The following is a 21,195-nucleotide window of genomic DNA, read 5'->3' as shown; positions in this document are numbered from 1 at the left end:
ATTTCTGGAATTAGTAGACTTTTTCTGTTGAAGGGAAGTCTTGCGGTAACTGGTAAAGTTGTTGTTATATAACCAGGACGTCACGGGTTCGAGCCGTGGAAATAACCTCTTGCAGAAATACAGGGAAAGACTGCGTATAATAGACTCTTGCGGTCCGGCGTTTCCCCAGACGGGAGCTTAGTGCACCGGACTGCCCTAATAGTCTTTTTCAGTAGCAATAATCATGGTTATTAACCTAATGCAGAACTATAATGAAATAGGATTTTAGTTTTAAGGCTATATATACAAACTTAGAAGAGGCAAAAGACCATGAAGTGCCCTGCAGGCCCAGGGGCACATCCTGGGCGTATACACCTTGTTGCATGCGTTGTCACGACACCGCTTTGTCGAAGTTTTTTATTAGATATGCATAAGAAAAATAAAAATTTTGAAGATAAATATTAAAAATGACACTATTTATTGTTATAGTAATTTGTTCATTAGTGCATTTTTTAAAATTGTAACACTACTTATGAAATGCACATCTGATGTGAGAAACATTGAATCTTACATTTTCTGATAATTTAGGGGCACATCTGTTTATTTATAAAAAATTTAAAGATGGGAATATTTGTCAATATTATTTTCTTGATTCACATTGCTTGTTTCTGGCAGGTTCACTAATCAGGGTCTCTTTCGTTAATGTTCATGAACTTACACAGGTTATTTTTGCACATGGTATCACAGCCAGACCCATCGGTCCCTACTATTTTATTATTCAATGTTGGGCCCCGTGCTATGTTATTCGTGCTCCGGTTGTCCAGTCGTGAGTGTGTAGGGGAGTGTAAGGTCCCACATTGTTTAAGGAAATAGGCTATTCTCATACGGTCTTGAGCATTCAGCTTTGCATGAGTTAACTTTAGGGGTTGAGTTATCCAAGGTTCATTTCTCACAGGATTAACCTAGGTACTGACATGTAACTACCTTTTAGTGACCAAATCATGTTACACCTATGTTGCTCGGACTTTACAAAAATATTGCCGGATGCATGTCGGATCCTCCAAAAGTAATGTATTTTTGGAGGACCTACAGGGGTGCGGTAATATTTTTGAAGAGTCGGCACAACATATTACACTATCATTTTAAACTAATTTCTGTCCTGTTCCAGGGAGTTTGTGAACAATGTATGGTACATCATGATACTTTCTCCACTTGAAGTGCAACAGATGGGCAAAAGAGGGCCTTGACCTTCCAATTAAGTGCTGTCAAAAAAACATAGGCTCCCTATCAATGCTAATAGCTGTGATGATTTCTTGAATCAGAAATACTCATGTAATATTATGAATAGGACGGATACACCTGTACTTAAGAATGGACTAAATCACCTAAAGCTCTTGTGTTCAATTTTTAGAAAGGTGAAATTGAATTTGTTTTTTATACAAGATATAATATTGTTACTCAAGAATTGTTATACGCACCGACAGAATCAATGTTATAGTGTTGTTTAACTATGATGATAAGTTATTTCCTCTTTTTTCTTTTTTGGGTTTCAAATCATGTTTGCTATAAGTAGTTAACACCGACAAATTCACCTGTAGGGAAGATTAGTGTTTTAGATTTAGGATCCTTATAGGGTAAGAAAGGTCGTTTTATATGTGGAGGGCACTCTATATAAGCCTCAAAAAATCCAAACAAGCTTTCTAATTCGACGCTCTCCAAATTGCCCCGCCAGACAAGCTCACCTCAGGCATGATCTATAATTTACTGAGTATTCGGTATAACTCACGCATTCGTGTTTAAACCAGAGCAGACGAAATAACACGAATATCTCCGGTAATTAGTCTATTTCCATCGGCCGGCCGGTGGGAGCGAGAAGTTTGGGATATGTTTGGTGTTTCTTATCAATCATCCGGATCTACGCCGTATATCAACAGATTATGGTTTCGAGGGCTATCCATTACGAAAAGACCTTCCTCTGAGGCATAGTTTGGACAAACCCGATATTCAAATCAAAAGCCGAAATTTTTTAAATTTTTGGTTTGGATTTTTGAATTATGGATTGGATTTCAAATTTAATTTTTAAATTTTTTGGATATTGGATTTGGTACTTCAGATTTGTAGATATCCAAAAATCCAAAAATTTTATACTTTATATTTAGAGCCCATTTGGATTAGCTGATTGTAAATAGCTGATAAGCTTGTAGTGCTGAAAATTTTTTTTAAATGCTGAAACTGATTTTTAAAACAAGCATTTACGTGTTTGGATAGAAGTGTTGAAACTGATAATAAGCAGTTGATGTGTTTGATTAAAAAATACTGATAAGCTATTCTTTTGTTAAAATGACTAAAATACCCTTGAATCTTTTTCAAAAGATTATAATTAAAAATTTCTTTGTAAAGAAAAGAATTAATAACGAATATGGAATGAAGAGAAAGTTAAGAAATTTATTTTGGGAAAAGTATTTTGTGAATTAGAAAATATTATTAAGGATAAACTAGTAAAAGTGTTGGTCAAACTAAAAGTGCTTATAAGTTGAAAAGCCATAAGTTGGGGGTGACCGGCTTATGACTTATGGCTGATTTTAGCTTATAAGCACTTTGAGTGTTTACCAAACGCGTAGATAAGCCAAAAGGTGCTTATAAGCCAGTTTGACCAGCTTATAAAGCTTAGCCAAACACCCTCTTAGTCTATTATTCATATGCCAATAGTAATAAGTCAAATCTCCTACTCATTAGACCTTATCTCATATATTCAATACTAATTACTAAATTACTATATACTTTTTACTTAGACATAATTTTACTATTGCTACTTCCTATTGGCCTTATTAATGTCTTTATTGTATTTTCTTGATAATGACTTCCTTACTTAAATACTTTATTTGGATGAATGCAGTAAGAATGAGAAACTTTTTTGGTAATTTAAATATGAATACTTTATTTAGATGTTCATTTTGTAAGAAGAAAAAACATCTAAATTTATAGGCTCAAAACCGAAAATTCGAAATATACAAACCGATTAATCCAAAAATTTCGATCCAATCTGAACTTATTTGGATTGGATTTAGATTGTCATTTATTTAATTGGAAAATCAATATCGAGACCGAAATTTGCATATTCAACACCTGTCCCTACCCTTAACGGCCGCAGACATCTTAACCCGAGCTTGTAAAAGAATCATACATTGTCAATGCACATAATTTAACCTCCTAATAGTATCAACCACTAGATATGTGTCCTTTGCACCTAACTTTTTTCACCACTCTTTTTAAGTTAAAAGAATCCATACCTAAGCTTCCAACTGACCTATAAAAATACTTACAAATACACTGGTTTGACTAGCTACCCTTTTCATGGTAAAAGAACAAAGAAAACATAAAAAAGGTCAAATACTAGTCTATACCTTAGTCTCAAACAGGACTGGTAGTTGCACCTGTTCACCTTAGTGAATTTTGTACAAAAATATTTACATCTACTCAAATTATGTTCCTTTAAATGCATATAAAGGGTGCATTGTTAAGAGACAAAGACAGGGAGAAACAGGACTAATGGAGGACCAGCCACTGCTACCTAGTATACTTGACATGAACACTAAGTTATCAGACATGTCGTCGGACGAAATCGAAGAGTTCTTGGAACACAAGAATGTGTCTTTCAAAGGGTATATCAAGTTATGTGCATGGGAATCAAGACTACTTTGGCTTTTATCAGGGGCTGTTATTATAGTCTTGATTTTTAACTACATGCTTGGTTTTGTCACACTCATGTTTGTTGGACATTTTGGTTCATTGGAATTAGCTGCTGCTTCCATTGTTAGTGTGGGAATTCAAGGCTTTGCTTATGGTGTCATGGTATTTTTTGTTCCTTTTTATATGTATGCTTTTGTTTTGGTTGATCAGTAACTGCTGAGATAGCATAAGCGCGGCACAGTGCATGCACGTGCACCCACTACGCGTCAAAGTCAATATATTGATATGTATATAAAATGTTATAAAGATTATTGAGTGTTATATAAATAATAGTAAATGATACACTCGTTACCTTCAAATCCTTGATGACTTCGCAAACAATGCTAGTTTAGCACATGATCACTTAATAGAGTTTGTTTTGTTAGATAGATTGTAATATATATAAAGGGGGAATTGGCGAGCTCATAATATGTCTGTTAAAAATAGAATTGGTTTCATTTCTATAAATTCTGATTTTTGTGAACAATGGCTAAGCTGATTAGCTTGGCATTGTTGTATCCCGAAGTAACTTGTTTGTATCCACCTAAATAATACGCAACAACAAACCTACTGTAATCTCGCAAGTAGGGTCTGAGGAGGGTAATATGCACGCAGACGTTACCCCTACCTTAAAGAAGGCAGAAAGACTGTTTCCTGTAGACCCTCGCTTAGGAAAGATAAAAGGAACACCTAAATAATATGCATGCAATATTATTCTTTAAGGATAGTGGTTAATTCACGCGTCGAAATCTTTCTTCTTACTTTCTGGTATTGTATTTCCTGAAATGTTTCAACAGTTAGGTATGGCAAGTGCTGTTGAGACAGTTTGTGGCCAAGCATATGGAGCAAAAAGATATGCAGTTATGGGAGTAATATGCCAGAGAGCAATTATCTTGCATCTTGGAGCAGCATTTCTCCTCTCATTTCCATATTGGTTCTCAGGGCCACTTTTTAAAGCAATAGGGCAATCAGACACAATTTCTGAACAAGGCGAATTATTCGCCCGTGGATTGATCCTTCAGCTTTATGCATTTGCTATAAGCTGCCCAATGCAGAGGTTTCTGCAGGCACAGAACATTGTCAATCCTATGGCTTATATAGCTGTCGCCGTCTTCGTTGTGCATGTTCTGGTTACTTGGCTAGTGGTTGATGTCTTGGAATATGGTCTTCTCGGAGCTTCTCTCGCGCAGAGCTTCTCGTGGTGGCTGTTAGTCGTTGCGCAATATCTTTATATAAATTTTAGTCCTTTATGCAAGGAAACTTGGACTGGTCTCTCTACTGATGCTTTCAAAAGCATTTGGCCTTACTTCAAGCTAACTGTTGCCTCAGCTGTCATGTTATGGTTAGTTCAGATATTCCAGAACCCCTTTACCTCTCAAATACTAGACCTGTCAAGTGGCCCGGGACGAATCAAAACCCGGCCCAGTTAAGTCGACCCCCTTAACTGGCCCGGCCCGCCTCATGCATTAACCGACCTGGTTCTTAAGGGTCGTTTGGTTGGGAAATAAGTTATCCCATGATTAATTATCCCGGGATTAGTTATTCTGGGATAGTCCCACCCTCCCATAGTGATCAAAAAACACTACAATCCCCGGGATAACTAATCCCAGGATTAGTTATACCACGATTTTATCCCAACCAAATATGGGATAAACTTATTAGTTATCCCTTATCCCTCATACCAAACGAGCCATGTAAGCAGCCTGGGCCGGTTTCACATACGTGACCCACAAATTGGGCTCGGCCCGGGACCACTTAGTGACCCGTAGCCAAGTTGGTCGGGCTAACTGAAATCCCAATGCTCAGCACTCAGCAGCCACTAGTATACACTGGCTTTTGTAAAATTTATGTTCAAGTAGTAATAATTTTTAGTTCTTTTTCTGAATGTAGCTTGGAGATATGGTACTCTCAAGGCCTAGTGCTTGTATCAGGCCTCCTTCCAAATTCTACAATCTCATTAGACTCCATCTCTATCTGGTAAAAGAAAAACTTCCTTTCTTGTTCTGTTTCTTTAAATTACTTGTTCAGACTCACAACTTCTAGTGGCAATAACAGCATGAATTACTGGAACTGGGATATGCAAGTCGCGTTAGGACTAGGCGCTGCAGCCAGGTATGTTACAGTATACGCCTAAAGAATCGGTTCATTTGGGAGCTAAAAGAACATCATTATTTCAATAGTAATGTACTGGTTAATACTCATATTTGCAGTGTTCGAGTTAGTAATGAGCTTGGAGCAGGACATCCAAGAGTTGCCAAGTTTTCAGTGATCATAGTGAGCTTGACAAGTATCCTGATCAGTACAGTTCTCTGCATTATTGTGCTGATATTCAGGATTGGATTAAGCAAACTCTTTACAAGTGACACTCAAGTCATTGAGGCTGTCTCCAATTTGACTCCATTACTTGCCATTTCTGTTTGGTTGAATGGCATTCAACCCATTCTCTCTGGTAAAGAAGCTCTAGCAGTTCTTGCTCTTTGAAGAACCAATTTATTAAAGGTTACTATAAGTTATATGCACTGATAATGCAAAAATATTTACGGGAATCATGTCATTTGAAATGGTAACCTTTATAATTTATGTTCCGCCGCACCTATGTCTGATCCTCAAAAAATAATGCACCTTTTGGAAGATCCGTCACAGGTGCTGCAACATTTTTACAGGATACGAGCATCATAGTTTATAATTATATTGATCGGTAACCAGAAGAAATTTTAAGTTACTTGCTATAACAGGTTAAGCTATTCTGATAGTGTGAAAACTATTTAGTCAGCACATATAACTTAAATCCTTTATTAAATTTTAAGTTTTCTTGAATCTGATTACAAGCAGTGAATTCTCACAATTTCTTGCAAATATTAGGTGTGGCTGTTGGTAGTGGATGGCAAGCAGTGGTAGCATATGTCAATCTAGCTACTTATTATTTTATTGGCCTCCCAATTGGATGTATTCTTGGCTTCAAAACAAGTTTACAAGAAGCAGTGAGTTTATTTCTTTTTTTTTCCTTCTTCTTAACCAAATTGGATAATCAGAAATTCTGTTTCTCCTTCTTTTCTGGGTTTTCGCTGACACACATACAAAATCACAATGGTTTTTCTTTCAGGGAATATGGTGGGGTATGATTGCAGGAGTTATCCTACAAACATTCACATTGTCTATTTTAACTGCCAAAACAAACTGGAATACTGAGGTAACTTTGCTGCTCCATTTTCATTACTTCACCCTCGCCCCGACATTGGCATTAGCTAATACAACAACAACAACAACAACAACAACGATCCAGTAAAATCCCACTAATGGGGTATGGGGAGGATAGTGTGTACGCAGACCTTACCCCTACCCCGAAGAAATAGAGAGGCTGTTTCCGAAAGACCCCTGGCTCAAAAAAATAAAAAGACAAAATGATAAAAAGACAAAAAAAATGCCTTTTGCCTAGACAAAAAGACCCTCGGCTCAGTTGAATTCACTAAATCATTGGCATTGGCTAATGATTTAGTTAATTCAACTGAACCCATTGCTTTCAGCTCGATCCATAAGTTACATATGAAAAAACAATGCTTGTGTGTGTATGTGTTCGTGTTTGACTATGAACTCACTGACTATAAATCCGGAATGCAGTCTCTACTATACATGTTACCTACTACAAATTCTCAACTGAAATGTAGGTTGCAAAAGCTGCTGCGCGGTTAAAGGAAGCTGGAAATAGAGAAAGTGAAGATCTTGCAGACAGCCCTTGAATAGAGTTTCTGCTCACAACTCTTCATAACTATTTTTTTCATGACAATCAACGAACATTTTGACAATGAGTGTTTGCTTTCACATCAAAATGCATAAATTTTCCTTGAAAACTTGTCACAAATTCTTCAAGACCCAGCTTCCTTGGGGCTGGGCGATTGAAAGATGAAAATCTTAAAGATCATGGCACCAGCAAGTATTTTTGGTTGTTATCAAGTATTTTATTTGGTAGTTGAAGTTTACCAAAAGATAACTGGTTCTAACTATATATGTGATGAGAAATGAAAAGATGAAATGATTAGTGATGCATCTGCCAAAATGAAAAGAAACTGCCTTGGTAAATGAATACACCTCATTATGCAAAAATAAGGTAATCATAAGATAATCTTCTTAAACACAAAAATTCAGAGGTATAACTCAGTGTCACTACAAGCTGCAATTCACAGCTATAGCTACATATTACAAAAATGTCCTCTATTACCTAGTTCACCGGGGACAGACTACCCATGTTAGCTGAAAATTCATTTAAAACCGTGTGATTTCAACAATTTATCGCTAAGCAGCCAGCCACATTGTGTCAGCTCAATCCCATATGGCAACTAATTTATAATGTTTCTGTTTCTGTATATCAGAACCTAAGAGTTACAATCTCGAAATCAAAATGGGAATTAGTGTTTCTTCACCCATGACTGGCTCGAAAATATCCAACTCTCCATGTCGCTCCAGGACACGCATCCTGCAGTCCTCAGCAGCCAGCAATCCAGTTGAATATGCACCATGTACAGAACCTGGGTAATCCGTACTCGTTGCCTCCCCAGCAAAGAATAGGTTATCTACTGGTACTCTCAGCCTTTCATATAGATCATGGGGTTTCCCAACTGTATCATAGCTATATGATCCCAGTGAGTTTATGTCTGTTCCCCAATGAGAAACAAGATACTGAATCTGCATCAAGACCAGGGGCATAATAAAAGAGTTAGATACTGTCATTATCAGGATAATATAACTTTCATCAAAACATCGTACTTATAACGATGTAACGTGGAAGGATTACTCAAACAAAATTTTGCTTCAACAGTCCTCTGTATGATATCTCAAACCAGTCAAATGCTTTTGTTGCAAGAATTAGATATTGGTTTAAGACAGAAGTTTTAGAAATTCAGAAGCATCATGTTTGACCAACAAAACTAATGGTTAAAGAAAGATCACGTGAAAGATGCTTCAGACAATTAGTCAGGCTTCTTGAACTTTGACATCCAGAGAATGAATAAACTAGAGGGAGATTTCCATTACTAAAACTTGTCAACCACTAACATCTTGAGGAAGCGGCAAACCATCATTGTATAATAAAGAGTTAATTCAGAGAATGATGCTGAGCAAACAAAATAGAGAAGGGAATTTTCAGAGCAACGCAAAAAATGTAAAACCCAAAAGTTATGCATGGGAGCAAGAAAGAAAGTATAACATTACAGGAGCAGTCGCATTAGGAAGGATCCTCTTAAGTTGCTTAAATGCAAAATTAGCAGCAGCCTCATCTGACAGTTCCCCGATATCGCGGGCCAGTTGTCCAGCAGGCATATAAACAAGGACAGGATGGCCAGTAGCTTTGTGAAGATTAAGAAAGTAACTGCACTCATATGAGCTTTCTGCAACTACTCCCAAGAACTCAACATTTGGCCAGAAGACGTCTTGAAAGTGCAAAATAATCTTGTTCTCAATTCCTACACCAAGTTCTTTAATGGCGGCCTCTTTCCATTCAGGTAATCTTGGTTCAAACCTGATGCAATTTGATTTCAGAACACCAAGAGGAACAGCAATAATGGCAGCATCGGCTACAAAAGAACTCCCATCCTCAACTGTTACCTTCACACCATTATAACGTCTAACAACTTCTGTAACCCTGAGGAATGATTCCAAGAACAAATGAGTCATAGGAACTGCTAGTGTCCTTTGTTTCCAGTAGGGGGTAGGGAGGTGGGATGTCAGGGAGATGTTATTTACCTGTGACCTAACCGAATGTCAAGCCCTTTTGCTAGTGTATTAATGACTGGCTTATATCCCCGGACCATAAGACCATGCCCACCAGGAAGCAATTCTTCCTGTATATAACAATCATGAAGGTGAGCATTTCTAACATCAGCAAGTTCCTATAACCAGTTCAAATGCCTATGAAAGACAATTGTCAATGAGAAGGTGAGCATTCCTCCAACAAGTTAACTCGGTCAAAAGGAGGCAAGTAAACCAACCTGGTCCCAACACTTGAGTGATATGGTATCTGCATCTGCGGCAAACCAGCCTTCCATTCTGCATAGGTACCACTGCAACACCTTATGAGCAAGGCCACTCAACCTGCATTAACAATTTTCGCTTAGTAAAAATTTTAATGCTCTTTTTTCCTCTTTGGGTGATTCGGGGAGTTGAGTCAATATGTCAACAAACAGAATTAAGCAGGACCTTAAATCAGGTCTCCTTTCGAAAACCATTGATATAGCACGACTGATAGACATGTCTTCACTGGATTCTTGCCTAATTTGATCAGTCTGCAGACAAAGCAAGTCAGCTCATAGTCAGAAAATGTCCACAATACACATACTTTAAAGACATGGAAGAGGGATCCTTTCCTTACGAAACTCGTAAAGAATTAGATATTTCATATATCATGACTCAGAAATAAAAGTGGGTAGAAAAAGGGAGAACATGCCTCCTTCAAAATGCTCTCAAATGTCTCGCCAACCTTTGCAACTAATTCCTGACAAACTTGATTTCCATCCATGTCAAAAAGCCCATAACTGGACAATCACAAGATATGTTAGTTGATTATTTTACATGCTTAGAAAGGTCACAACCCCAAAATTAGCAATCACTTGTTTCCACACTTGCACATAATGACATGTAGAAGCATATCAACTTGATCATGTAAGTATTTATGCATAGATTTGATGCATATTTACACACATGAAAAGCAAGGAGAGCTTAGAATATAAACCTTTCCAGATCATGGTCGTAAAGAACTGAATTGTCACCACTTGTACGATAGAGAGGCAATCCTAGTTTTCCAATAAGAGGTGCCAAAGGATTTTCTTTGCAGACGCCATGCAACCTAAACCAGTTAAAATCTTAATATCCATTGGAAGCAAAATGCATATGTTTACTGTGTAATAAACATAAAGTCGAATCTTCAAAAAGCAACAATTCACTACCATGATGCACCCAAGTCAACAGGAAAACCAAAAGAGTAATCAGTGTGAACTCGGCCTCCAATTCTATCTCGTGATTCTAACACAACAACCTGCAAGAAAATATCAACTTCATGATGCACATCCACCATCACCATTATAGTAAATAAAAAGTCATAAAATGGTCATATTTCTACTAATACATATTTCCAGGGCATACCTGAAATGATTCATCATGAAGAGTACGAGCAGCTGCAAGTCCTGCCATCCCACCACCTATTACAATAACAGATGGCGAAGCCACATACCTCCGTCCAACATTTGAGAAGCAAGGAGCTAAGGAGAAAACAACTCACTTAATAAAGTTTTTTACCAAGAAAAATGAAAGCATCCATAAGATTAGAAATAACAACAACAACAACAACAACAACAACCTAGTGTAATCCCACAAGTGGGGCATAAGATTAGAAACAAAAATGTAGAAATTCATGTTTGAAGTGATCACATGGACAGCCAAAACAGGTCACAAAGTCTTGTATTAGTACAAGAAATTACGGAATGGCCTACTGCTTGCTTTTCTTTTTTTTGTGCTTCATGTGCTTCAGATTCCAAACATATGAAAGAACTATAATTAGAGTGTCTTGTCCTGTATTCCAGTTTTAATCAGGAACCCATTTTTGCTAAAATCACCAAATGTTGCCTCTTTGATAAGCAGGATAGCTGCTAATTTGGCAAACAAGAGCACAAAGTGTCTCCTAAATGGCGGGTAAGCAGTAAAAAGGTTTGCGCACAAGCTATAAACCTGGTCCAGACATAGAAAATCTACTAGTACCGCGTTTTTATTATTGATAAAGAAAAAGCAACTACGCCTCGGTCTATTATTGATAAAGAAAAAGCAACTACGCCTTAGTCCTAAACAAGTTGGGTCGATGTTATTCTTGATATGGAGGACGAAAAATATGCAGCATCACAATGACAGAAAACCGTTTAAAAGCATATTCCTCACAAGTTGAAAACTTCAAAAATGATTTTCTAATTAAATAAAACCAAACTGTTGTTTGCTGACATGTTCCGGACCTGCTCTGCCATATAAATTCTACTAACTTATTACTCCCTCCATCCCAGTTTATGTAATATTTCTTTTAGTCTGTCCCGGAAGTACGATAAATAATTTAATTTTGTACTTCTCATTTTAGCCATGATGAGATGATTTATAATGACAAATACCTATGGTTTCTTCTAGACCACAAAGTTTTTAAAAAAAAAAAAAAAAATTTATTAACTTCGTACTCAGCCAAACGGAGGGAGTAGTGTTATTCTTGATATAGAGGACCAAAAACAGGTGACGTCACAAACTGATAGAAAAGCATATTCCTGCAAGCTGAAACCTTTAGAAGTGGATTTTTTTAATTAAATAAACCAAAAGGTTTTCGTTCTGATGCTGCAGTATACATAGTTTTAATTGATAAATAAATCAACCGTCAATGGGCTTAATTCAGCTCAAATAATGCAAAATTGAACTGCTAAAAACAAAAAAAAGACTGAATTTAAGTAATACCTAGAAATAAATCTAGAATGTAGAGTCAGCAAAAGTGTTGTCTATCATAAATAGATTTTTTAAACTTTTTACATTTTTTTAAAATCTTCCCACCGACAAAAATAAGTACAAACTTCAATTTAAAAGAGTAAAATTCGATTAAAAATTAATTATTAAAACTTTAAAGAAACGAACCTCTTTGGAGCTGACGATTACTCTTGTTTTGAGAATCCATGGCTAAAAAATGCGATTAATTGGAAACCGACCCAATAAAATTAATTGGAATTAATGGGATTAAGTAAGTTTTCATTAAGAATCTTATCTTAATAAGAATCTCAGTATTAATGAGTTGTTGATACTACAATTATTACTCCTAAAAGTGAAAATCTGAGGGGAAAAATGGAGAAGAAAGATTAAAAAGAAAGTAATGAAGTGATTAGAATTTGAACACATGCGTATCACAAAGCTAACGCACAAAAGCGAGAAGGGTAAAAATGGCAAAAACACCAAAAAATGGGGATCGAAAGTTAGAAATTCTCTCTCCTGATCGGAATTGAAACAATTCTACGGAATTATTCGAGAATTCCGTTGAATTAAGAAATGTTTGATCTGGAGAGAGAATTGGGATTTTGAGGAGTGAAATTGAATCAAGAATTTTTTTTGGAAATGGAATTGGGAAGACGAAAGGGAGAAGAAGAAAGAAAAAGCGTTGGGATTTTTATGGTTTTACGGTTGGTGTTTCCTACGTAGACGTGGAAGGAGGTGACTGAATAAGAATATTCTGAGATTCGAACCGCCGGTGGAGTTATGATACGAGTATTATATAGGGATTGTTACACAATTAACTGATTTATGATTTATTTATTTTTAGTCGATATAGATAGAATATACATGATTATATACACATATATAAAATACATCAACGGACTATTTTTAGTTTAAGAGTAGGTGAGCTCGTTTAAATTTAAAATAGCCGACCGAGATATAATATATTATGTGTACAATATATTTTGTGTATAATCATAAAATATTGGCTAAGAAAAATAAATGATGAGGTGGATTATTTGTACAAGGATCGCCAAAGATTGTGATGGAATGGTAAGTATTCAATCATTTTTAATGAAAGATTTTCGATTCGAGCCTCGCAAATCAAGTCGCATGTGATAAATCTAAGGAGGGACTAGTCGGCACGAATTTAAATTAGTCAAATCCTAAAACAAATATTAAACACAAGAAAAAAGGTTACTTATCAATCTAGTTGTTTTTGGAAATGTTAATTTTTCAAATTTTATTTGTTTTCCTCTTGATTTTTGGGTGGTATTTTTCTTTCCCTCGGAAATAAAACAACAACAACAATAATCACAGTGGGATCCCACAAGTGGGATATGGGGTGGATAGTATGTACGCAGATCTTACCCATGATCCACGTCCAATCCGCACTTAATAGTGAGTGGGAACGGTCTTTGAAAGAATAGTACCCAACAAGAGTCGGGGTCGATTTCCACAGGGAGTTACTAGGGGTGTTAGGAGTATACACTTGACGAAAGCGAAAGGAATAGCTAAATTGCACTTCCAAAATAAGTTTTGATTTCTAATTCTAATTTTACTCTAGCAATTATAAGTTAAAGAAAATAAACTAGAAGTGAATCAGTATTTTTGGTATTTTTTCGGATAGTTTAAAGGCCTAGGGTTGTGACCATAACCTAGGTGTTTGCCTAATGGGATAAAGACATTAATGTTAGTTTTGTTGATTGGGGCGCATTATAGCTCACAACTCTACGTTACCCTCTCAATACCTCTCGGTTAGAGAGTGATTTTGCCAAATTTGGCTTTCTCAAGTCCAAATGGATATCAACCAAAATAATTTATAAGAGCTCAAGTCGGGTTATTACTATCTCTAGGTTGAACCATTTAATTGGGTTAATCAATCTCTCAATTGACCCAATTCCTTGTTAGCTAAGTTATCCTAGGCTAGGTCCCTCTTTCTCAAGTAAAGACTAAGTCAAATAGGCATAAATCAATGTTTTCAACCATTAATTCTAAAATTGAAGCATGAACTAAGCTAAATAATCAACACTCAATCATAAACAAGCACTAAATTAGATACCTATAAGGTTTACACATTAGGGTTAGGTCACAACCCTAGTGAGAGTTTAGGTACTCATAATGGATTTTGAAAAAAATAAAGAAGATAATCTAATTAAACTCATACTAGAAGATTAAAATGATGAAATCTAATGTAAATACACCAAAATAATGTAAAACTTCCTAAAGTAGTAAAGAAAAACGGCTACATCAACTTCAGATGTTCAAACTTAACCTAATTTTGTGAAACTCGTCTATTTATATAGGGCCAAAAATCTCGGACAAAAATTCCCCTCGGGAGGTTCTGCGACCGCACAATTCCATGTGCAGTCCGCAGATTTTTTCAGCTCACAAGAAGTGGAGTTCTGCGGCCGCACATTTCTAAACTGCGACCGCGAGGCAATCATTTGTGGCCGCACATTTATGGACTGCGGCCGCGAGGTAATCTTCTGCGACCGCACAAGAATTGTGCGGTCCGCAATTCACAAAGGCTCCTGGACTTGGTCTTTTTGCATATTCTCTGATCTTTGACTCCTAGCCCAGTTCTGCGGCCGCACAATTCATGTGCGGTCTGCACATTGCTGAAAGGTCTGCTACAATTAATATGACATTTGAGCTTCAAGAATTGACTTAACTCATCAAGGATTCTTGCTTTATCATGTATGTCATGGTGGCTCATCTACTTTTTATTTGCCTAGCTCACTTAAGAAATTTAGCACTCAATCCAAAGATTTATGAAAGATTCACTCATCTCTCTCAAGAGAATGTCGCAAGTACAGCTTCAAGTACCATAAGCTTTCCCTACATGTAGATCGCCACTAATGTAAGCTCACTTGGCTTGAAATCAAGTAGGACTTCTTCCGGGATGTAATGAAGTTTTTTGGATTAGGGTCGGATACAGTATGGGTGAGTGGTTATACCTTTCCTTAAGCACTCCATCTTTCATTTCTCGGCTCACACTTTGCCAATTCTTAGAGGTACTTTCTTTTCATTGGGGACTAGAGAGACTTAACATCACTCTTTCTTGATCATTTCATTCTTTTTCTTCCTTTTTGATTTCTCTATGTTTGGGATCATTACCTCTTTTTGAATCCATTCAACCCTTCCACTTATTCACTTTTTGCATTTTTCTTTTTGTTCTTTTCTTTTTTTGCCTTCTCTTCTCACTAAGATCTTTTCTTTTCTCTTTTTGTGCCTTGATACCTTTTTCAAGTTCCTCGTCTCTCCCGCAAACTTATGTTTTGATCCATTTATTTCACAAGAGTGTTAAGGAAAGCTCGGGTGCCAAGAGAGGGTCACGACAAAACAGGTAAAGGCTTGTAACATGGTTATCAAATGAGAAAGGCTAGAGGCTCAAAGGGGTTGACTAGGGATAATGACATTGGTTGGCAATAGAAAACTCAAACGGGCCAAGGAGAGCCTACAATCACTTCTCAAACCAAGCAAAACTTAGGATTTTGCCTTGAAACACATTCGGGGCAAGTTCTAGACCTTTCGCACGGATACTTGGACTAGTAACAATTCATTTCACCCCTCACGCATCCGGATTATTAAAGAGGATAGAGTCGAGGTCCCACAACGACCACATTCAAGTTTAAAGATCACTATGGTCCAATTATACTACTCGATGATTGTCAAAGTCAACACAAGAGTCACAAAGTCACTTACTAGAGCTATTTCTTTGAAACAATCTTGTCTCTAACTATAAACACGTAGTTAAGTGTATTGGTACCAATTGAAGCATGGTTGACTCTTCGAGCATGACTTAATTATGTTTTTTTATTCATTACTACTACTATTATTACCTAAACACAAAAATGGACTCGTTCCCTTAAGAAGGTTGACACACCATCCATCGTTGGGACGAGTCACTCAGTTCACACAACAACTACCTTTGGAAAGAATCATGGTGTTAAGAAAATCAAAGGCTTATTATCTATTAAAACATAAAAAGAAGCTACTAAATCAAACAAAGAACTAATAAAGAAACAAAAATAAAGAAGCTACTAAGCAAAAATTACTGAAGATAGAATGAATATAAATAATGATAGAAAGAGAGAAAATATATACATAATAAGAAAAGAGAGAATAATATAAAGTTATTACAGGACAAATGTCTCAGAATATTTCAAATATAATCAATAAATTCCATCCCTCCCCCCCCCCCCGAATAAAGATAAGCATTGTCCCCAATGCTTAACAAAATAAGAGTAAAAGAGGGGAAAGAGGGAAGAAAACTCCATATGGCTCCTTGGACATCTCTGTGTCCCCAACGATGTCACCGCTCGCAGGATCATCCAAATGAATCTCATCATCCTCAACTCTGGGTATGGCTGGGTTGGTGAACATCTGACGCACTACCTCGACAGCAAGGTCTGGCTCCTCAGACAAGCCAACTGGTACCAGTGGTGTTGTTGGTGCTGTGGGATCTGGGCCTGACTTGTGTGGGTCAATCAACATGTCAAATGGAAGATCTCCGGCTATAGCAAGCCTGGTCACCTGTCTCCGGAGCTTGTCCACTAACTTCTTGCTGGCCTAGGACTTTCTCATCTTCTTATTTCTTTTTCCAACTCTTTGTTCACTGACACGTGTTGTACCAAGGTAGCCATAATAGTGTTCTTGTTCTCAAGGAGATTCTTCAATGTCTCTTCAACTATCGGGGGAAACTGAGGTGCATGAACAGAAGACTCTGCTAAAATAGTACTGGATAAGTCAGACGACTTTGCAGTGGCTGTCTGCATCCAGTTGTTGAGGCTCGCCAATATCTGAGAGACTCGTAGCATAGAGAGTGGGCCAGTAGGCATGGGCACCAGCTTCAAAGTCGAGATGGGAGCTGTGGCAGGAACTGCAGTAGGGGTTGTGGATGATGGCGGAGGCATAGCTGCAACACTGGAGGAAGGCTCGGCTGAAATGGATGGAACATCAACTACTTCAGCAGTTACCGTAGTTGGATCATCAGACAAACAGAATTAAGCAGGACCTTAAATCAGGTCTCCTTTCGAAAACCATTGATATAGCACGACTGATAGACATGTCTTCACTGGATTCTTGCCTAATTTGATCAGTCTGCAGACAAAGCAAGTCAGCTCATAGTCAGAAAATGTCCACAATACACATACTTTAAAGACATGGAAGAGGGATCCTTTCCTTACGAAACTCGTAAAGAATTAGATATTTCATATATCATGACTCAGAAATAAAAGTGGGTAGAAAAAGGGAGAACATGCCTCCTTCAAAATGCTCTCAAATGTCTCGCCAACCTTTGCAACTAATTCCTGACAAACTTGATTTCCATCCATGTCAAAAAGCCCATAACTGGACAATCACAAGATATGTTAGTTGATTATTTTACATGCTTAGAAAGGTCACAACCCCAAAATTAGCAATCACTTGTTTCCACACTTGCACATAATGACATGTAGAAGCATATCAACTTGATCATGTAAGTATTTATGCATAGATTTGATGCATATTTACACACATGAAAAGCAAGGAGAGCTTAGAATATAAACCTTTCCAGATCATGGTCGTAAAGAACTGAATTGTCACCACTTGTACGATAGAGAGGCAATCCTAGTTTTCCAATAAGAGGTGCCAAAGGATTTTCTTTGCAGACGCCATGCAACCTAAACCAGTTAAAATCTTAATATCCATTGGAAGCAAAATGCATATGTTTACTGTGTAATAAACATAAAGTCGAATCTTCAAAAAGCAACAATTCACTACCATGATGCACCCAAGTCAACAGGAAAACCAAAAGAGTAATCAGTGTGAACTCGGCCTCCAATTCTATCTCGTGATTCTAACACAACAACCTGCAAGAAAATATCAACTTCATGATGCACATCCACCATCACCATTATAGTAAATAAAAAGTCATAAAATGGTCATATTTCTACTAATACATATTTCCAGGGCATACCTGAAATGATTCATCATGAAGAGTACGAGCAGCTGCAAGTCCTGCCATCCCACCACCTATTACAATAACAGATGGCGAAGCCACATACCTCCGTCCAACATTTGAGAAGCAAGGAGCTAAGGAGAAAACAACTCACTTAATAAAGTTTTTTACCAAGAAAAATGAAAGCATCCATAAGATTAGAAATAACAACAACAACAACAACAACAACAACCTAGTGTAATCCCACAAGTGGGGCATAAGATTAGAAACAAAAATGTAGAAATTCATGTTTGAAGTGATCACATGGACAGCCAAAACAGGTCACAAAGTCTTGTATTAGTACAAGAAATTACGGAATGGCCTACTGCTTGCTTTTCTTTTTTTTGTGCTTCATGTGCTTCAGATTCCAAACATATGAAAGAACTATAATTAGAGTGTCTTGTCCTGTATTCCAGTTTTAATCAGGAACCCATTTTTGCTAAAATCACCAAATGTTGCCTCTTTGATAAGCAGGATAGCTGCTAATTTGGCAAACAAGAGCACAAAGTGTCTCCTAAATGGCGGGTAAGCAGTAAAAAGGTTTGCGCACAAGCTATAAACCTGGTCCAGACATAGAAAATCTACTAGTACCGCGTTTTTATTATTGATAAAGAAAAAGCAACTACGCCTCGGTCTATTATTGATAAAGAAAAAGCAACTACGCCTTAGTCCTAAACAAGTTGGGTCGATGTTATTCTTGATATGGAGGACGAAAAATATGCAGCATCACAATGACAGAAAACCGTTTAAAAGCATATTCCTCACAAGTTGAAAACTTCAAAAATGATTTTCTAATTAAATAAAACCAAACTGTTGTTTGCTGACATGTTCCGGACCTGCTCTGCCATATAAATTCTACTAACTTATTACTCCCTCCATCCCAGTTTATGTAATATTTCTTTTAGTCTGTCCCGGAAGTACGATAAATAATTTAATTTTGTACTTCTCATTTTAGCCATGATGAGATGATTTATAATGACAAATACCTATGGTTTCTTCTAGACCACAAAGTTTTTAAAAAAAAAAAAAAAAATTTATTAACTTCGTACTCAGCCAAACGGAGGGAGTAGTGTTATTCTTGATATAGAGGACCAAAAACAGGTGACGTCACAAACTGATAGAAAAGCATATTCCTGCAAGCTGAAACCTTTAGAAGTGGATTTTTTTAATTAAATAAACCAAAAGGTTTTCGTTCTGATGCTGCAGTATACATAGTTTTAATTGATAAATAAATCAACCGTCAATGGGCTTAATTCAGCTCAAATAATGCAAAATTGAACTGCTAAAAACAAAAAAAAGACTGAATTTAAGTAATACCTAGAAATAAATCTAGAATGTAGAGTCAGCAAAAGTGTTGTCTATCATAAATAGATTTTTTAAACTTTTTACATTTTTTTAAAATCTTCCCACCGACAAAAATAAGTACAAACTTCAATTTAAAAGAGTAAAATTCGATTAAAAATTAATTATTAAAACTTTAAAGAAACGAACCTCTTTGGAGCTGACGATTACTCTTGTTTTGAGAATCCATGGCTAAAAAATGCGATTAATTGGAAACCGACCCAATAAAATTAATTGGAATTAATGGGATTAAGTAAGTTTTCATTAAGAATCTTATCTTAATAAGAATCTCAGTATTAATGAGTTGTTGATACTACAATTATTACTCCTAAAAGTGAAAATCTGAGGGGAAAAATGGAGAAGAAAGATTAAAAAGAAAGTAATGAAGTGATTAGAATTTGAACACATGCGTATCACAAAGCTAACGCACAAAAGCGAGAAGGGTAAAAATGGCAAAAACACCAAAAAATGGGGATCGAAAGTTAGAAATTCTCTCTCCTGATCGGAATTGAAACAATTCTACGGAATTATTCGAGAATTCCGTTGAATTAAGAAATGTTTGATCTGGAGAGAGAATTGGGATTTTGAGGAGTGAAATTGAATCAAGAATTTTTTTTGGAAATGGAATTGGGAAGACGAAAGGGAGAAGAAGAAAGAAAAAGCGTTGGGATTTTTATGGTTTTACGGTTGGTGTTTCCTACGTAGACGTGGAAGGAGGTGACTGAATAAGAATATTCTGAGATTCGAACCGCCGGTGGAGTTATGATACGAGTATTATATAGGGATTGTTACACAATTAACTGATTTATGATTTATTTATTTTTAGTCGATATAGATAGAATATACATGATTATATACACATATATAAAATACATCAACGGACTATTTTTAGTTTAAGAGTAGGTGAGCTCGTTTAAATTTAAAATAGCCGACCGAGATATAATATATTATGTGTACAATATATTTTGTGTATAATCATAAAATATTGGCTAAGAAAAATAAATGATGAGGTGGATTATTTGTACAAGGATCGCCAAAGATTGTGATGGAATGGTAAGTATTCAATCATTTTTAATGAAAGATTTTCGATTCGAGCCTCGCAAATCAAGTCGCATGTGATAAATCTAAGGAGGGACTAGTCGGCACGAATTTAAATTAGTCAAATCCTAAAACAAATATTAAACACAAGAAAAAAGGTTACTTATCAATCTAGTTGTTTTTGGAAATGTTAATTTTTCAAATTTTATTTGTTTTCCTCTTGATTTTTGGGTGGTATTTTTCTTTCCCTCGGAAATAAAACAACAACAACAATAATCACAGTGGGATCCCACAAGTGGGATATGGGGTGGATAGTATGTACGCAGATCTTACCCATGATCCACGTCCAATCCGCACTTAATAGTGAGTGGGAACGGTCTTTGAAAGAATAGTACCCAACAAGAGTCGGGGTCGATTTCCACAGGGAGTTACTAGGGGTGTTAGGAGTATACACTTGACGAAAGCGAAAGGAATAGCTAAATTGCACTTCCAAAATAAGTTTTGATTTCTAATTCTAATTTTACTCTAGCAATTATAAGTTAAAGAAAATAAACTAGAAGTGAATCAGTATTTTTGGTATTTTTTCGGATAGTTTAAAGGCCTAGGGTTGTGACCATAACCTAGGTGTTTGC

The 21,195-nt window shown here is 36.5% G+C and overlaps 2 protein-coding genes across 2 annotated transcripts; one reads left to right on the top strand and one right to left on the bottom strand.

Annotated features, from left to right (window-relative positions):
- Window positions 1-3,494: 3,494 nt before the first annotated feature.
- LOC104086116 (protein DETOXIFICATION 41) lies at window positions 3,495-7,627 on the top strand. The gene is made up of 8 exons (XM_009590295.4): window positions 3,495-3,831; window positions 4,506-5,050; window positions 5,599-5,685; window positions 5,764-5,820; window positions 5,919-6,157; window positions 6,571-6,689; window positions 6,812-6,898; window positions 7,374-7,627. The coding sequence occupies exons 1-8, from the start codon at window positions 3,529-3,531 to the stop codon at window positions 7,443-7,445; spliced, it is 1,509 nt and encodes a 502-aa protein (XP_009588590.1). The 5' UTR covers window positions 3,495-3,528; the 3' UTR covers window positions 7,446-7,627.
- A 171-nt stretch (window positions 7,628-7,798) lies between these two features.
- LOC104086117 (polyamine oxidase 2-like) lies at window positions 7,799-20,263 on the bottom strand. The gene is made up of 18 exons (XM_070178235.1): window positions 19,676-20,263; window positions 18,164-18,279; window positions 17,968-18,056; window positions 17,754-17,867; window positions 17,469-17,556; window positions 17,199-17,307; window positions 16,839-17,146; window positions 16,443-16,740; window positions 12,352-12,393; window positions 10,840-10,955; window positions 10,644-10,732; window positions 10,430-10,543; window positions 10,145-10,232; window positions 9,898-9,983; window positions 9,690-9,792; window positions 9,445-9,542; window positions 8,914-9,343; window positions 7,799-8,388 (listed from the first exon to the last, which is right to left on the bottom strand). The coding sequence occupies exons 1-18, from the start codon at window positions 19,713-19,715 to the stop codon at window positions 8,086-8,088; spliced, it is 2,631 nt and encodes an 876-aa protein (XP_070034336.1). The 5' UTR covers window positions 19,716-20,263; the 3' UTR covers window positions 7,799-8,085.
- Window positions 20,264-21,195: the final 932 nt, after the last annotated feature.

The sequence above is a fragment of the Nicotiana tomentosiformis genome, chromosome 6 (assembly GCF_000390325.3).
Source record: "Nicotiana tomentosiformis chromosome 6, ASM39032v3, whole genome shotgun sequence".
NCBI lineage: Eukaryota > Viridiplantae > Streptophyta > Magnoliopsida > Solanales > Solanaceae > Nicotiana > Nicotiana tomentosiformis.
The sequence above is the reverse complement of the archived record's forward strand: the minus strand, read 5'-3'. Positions and strand labels throughout refer to the sequence as shown.

What these genes read in the sequence shown, in the direction of transcription:
- LOC104086116 (XM_009590295.4), top strand. Translation starts at nt 3,529, where the DNA reads ATGGAGGACCAGCCACTGCTACCTAGTATACTTGACATGAACACTAAG. An exon ending in GGACTAGGCGCTGCAGCCAG is followed by an intron (nt 5,821 to 5,918) that starts GTATGTTACAGT and finishes TCATATTTGCAG; the next exon opens with TGTTCGAGTTAGTAATGAGC. An exon ending in CATTCAACCCATTCTCTCTG is followed by an intron (nt 6,158 to 6,570) that starts GTAAAGAAGCTC and finishes TGCAAATATTAG; the next exon opens with GTGTGGCTGTTGGTAGTGGA.
- LOC104086117 (XM_070178235.1), bottom strand. Translation starts at nt 19,715, where the DNA reads ATGGATTCTCAAAACAAGAGTAATCGTCAGCTCCAAAGAG. An exon ending in TTCATGATGAATCATTTCAG is followed by an intron (nt 10,733 to 10,839) that starts GTATGCCCTGGA and finishes ATTTTCTTGCAG; the next exon opens with GTTGTTGTGTTAGAATCACG. An exon ending in CACTCAAGTGTTGGGACCAG is followed by an intron (nt 9,543 to 9,689) that starts GTTGGTTTACTT and finishes TGTTATATACAG; the next exon opens with GAAGAATTGCTTCCTGGTGG.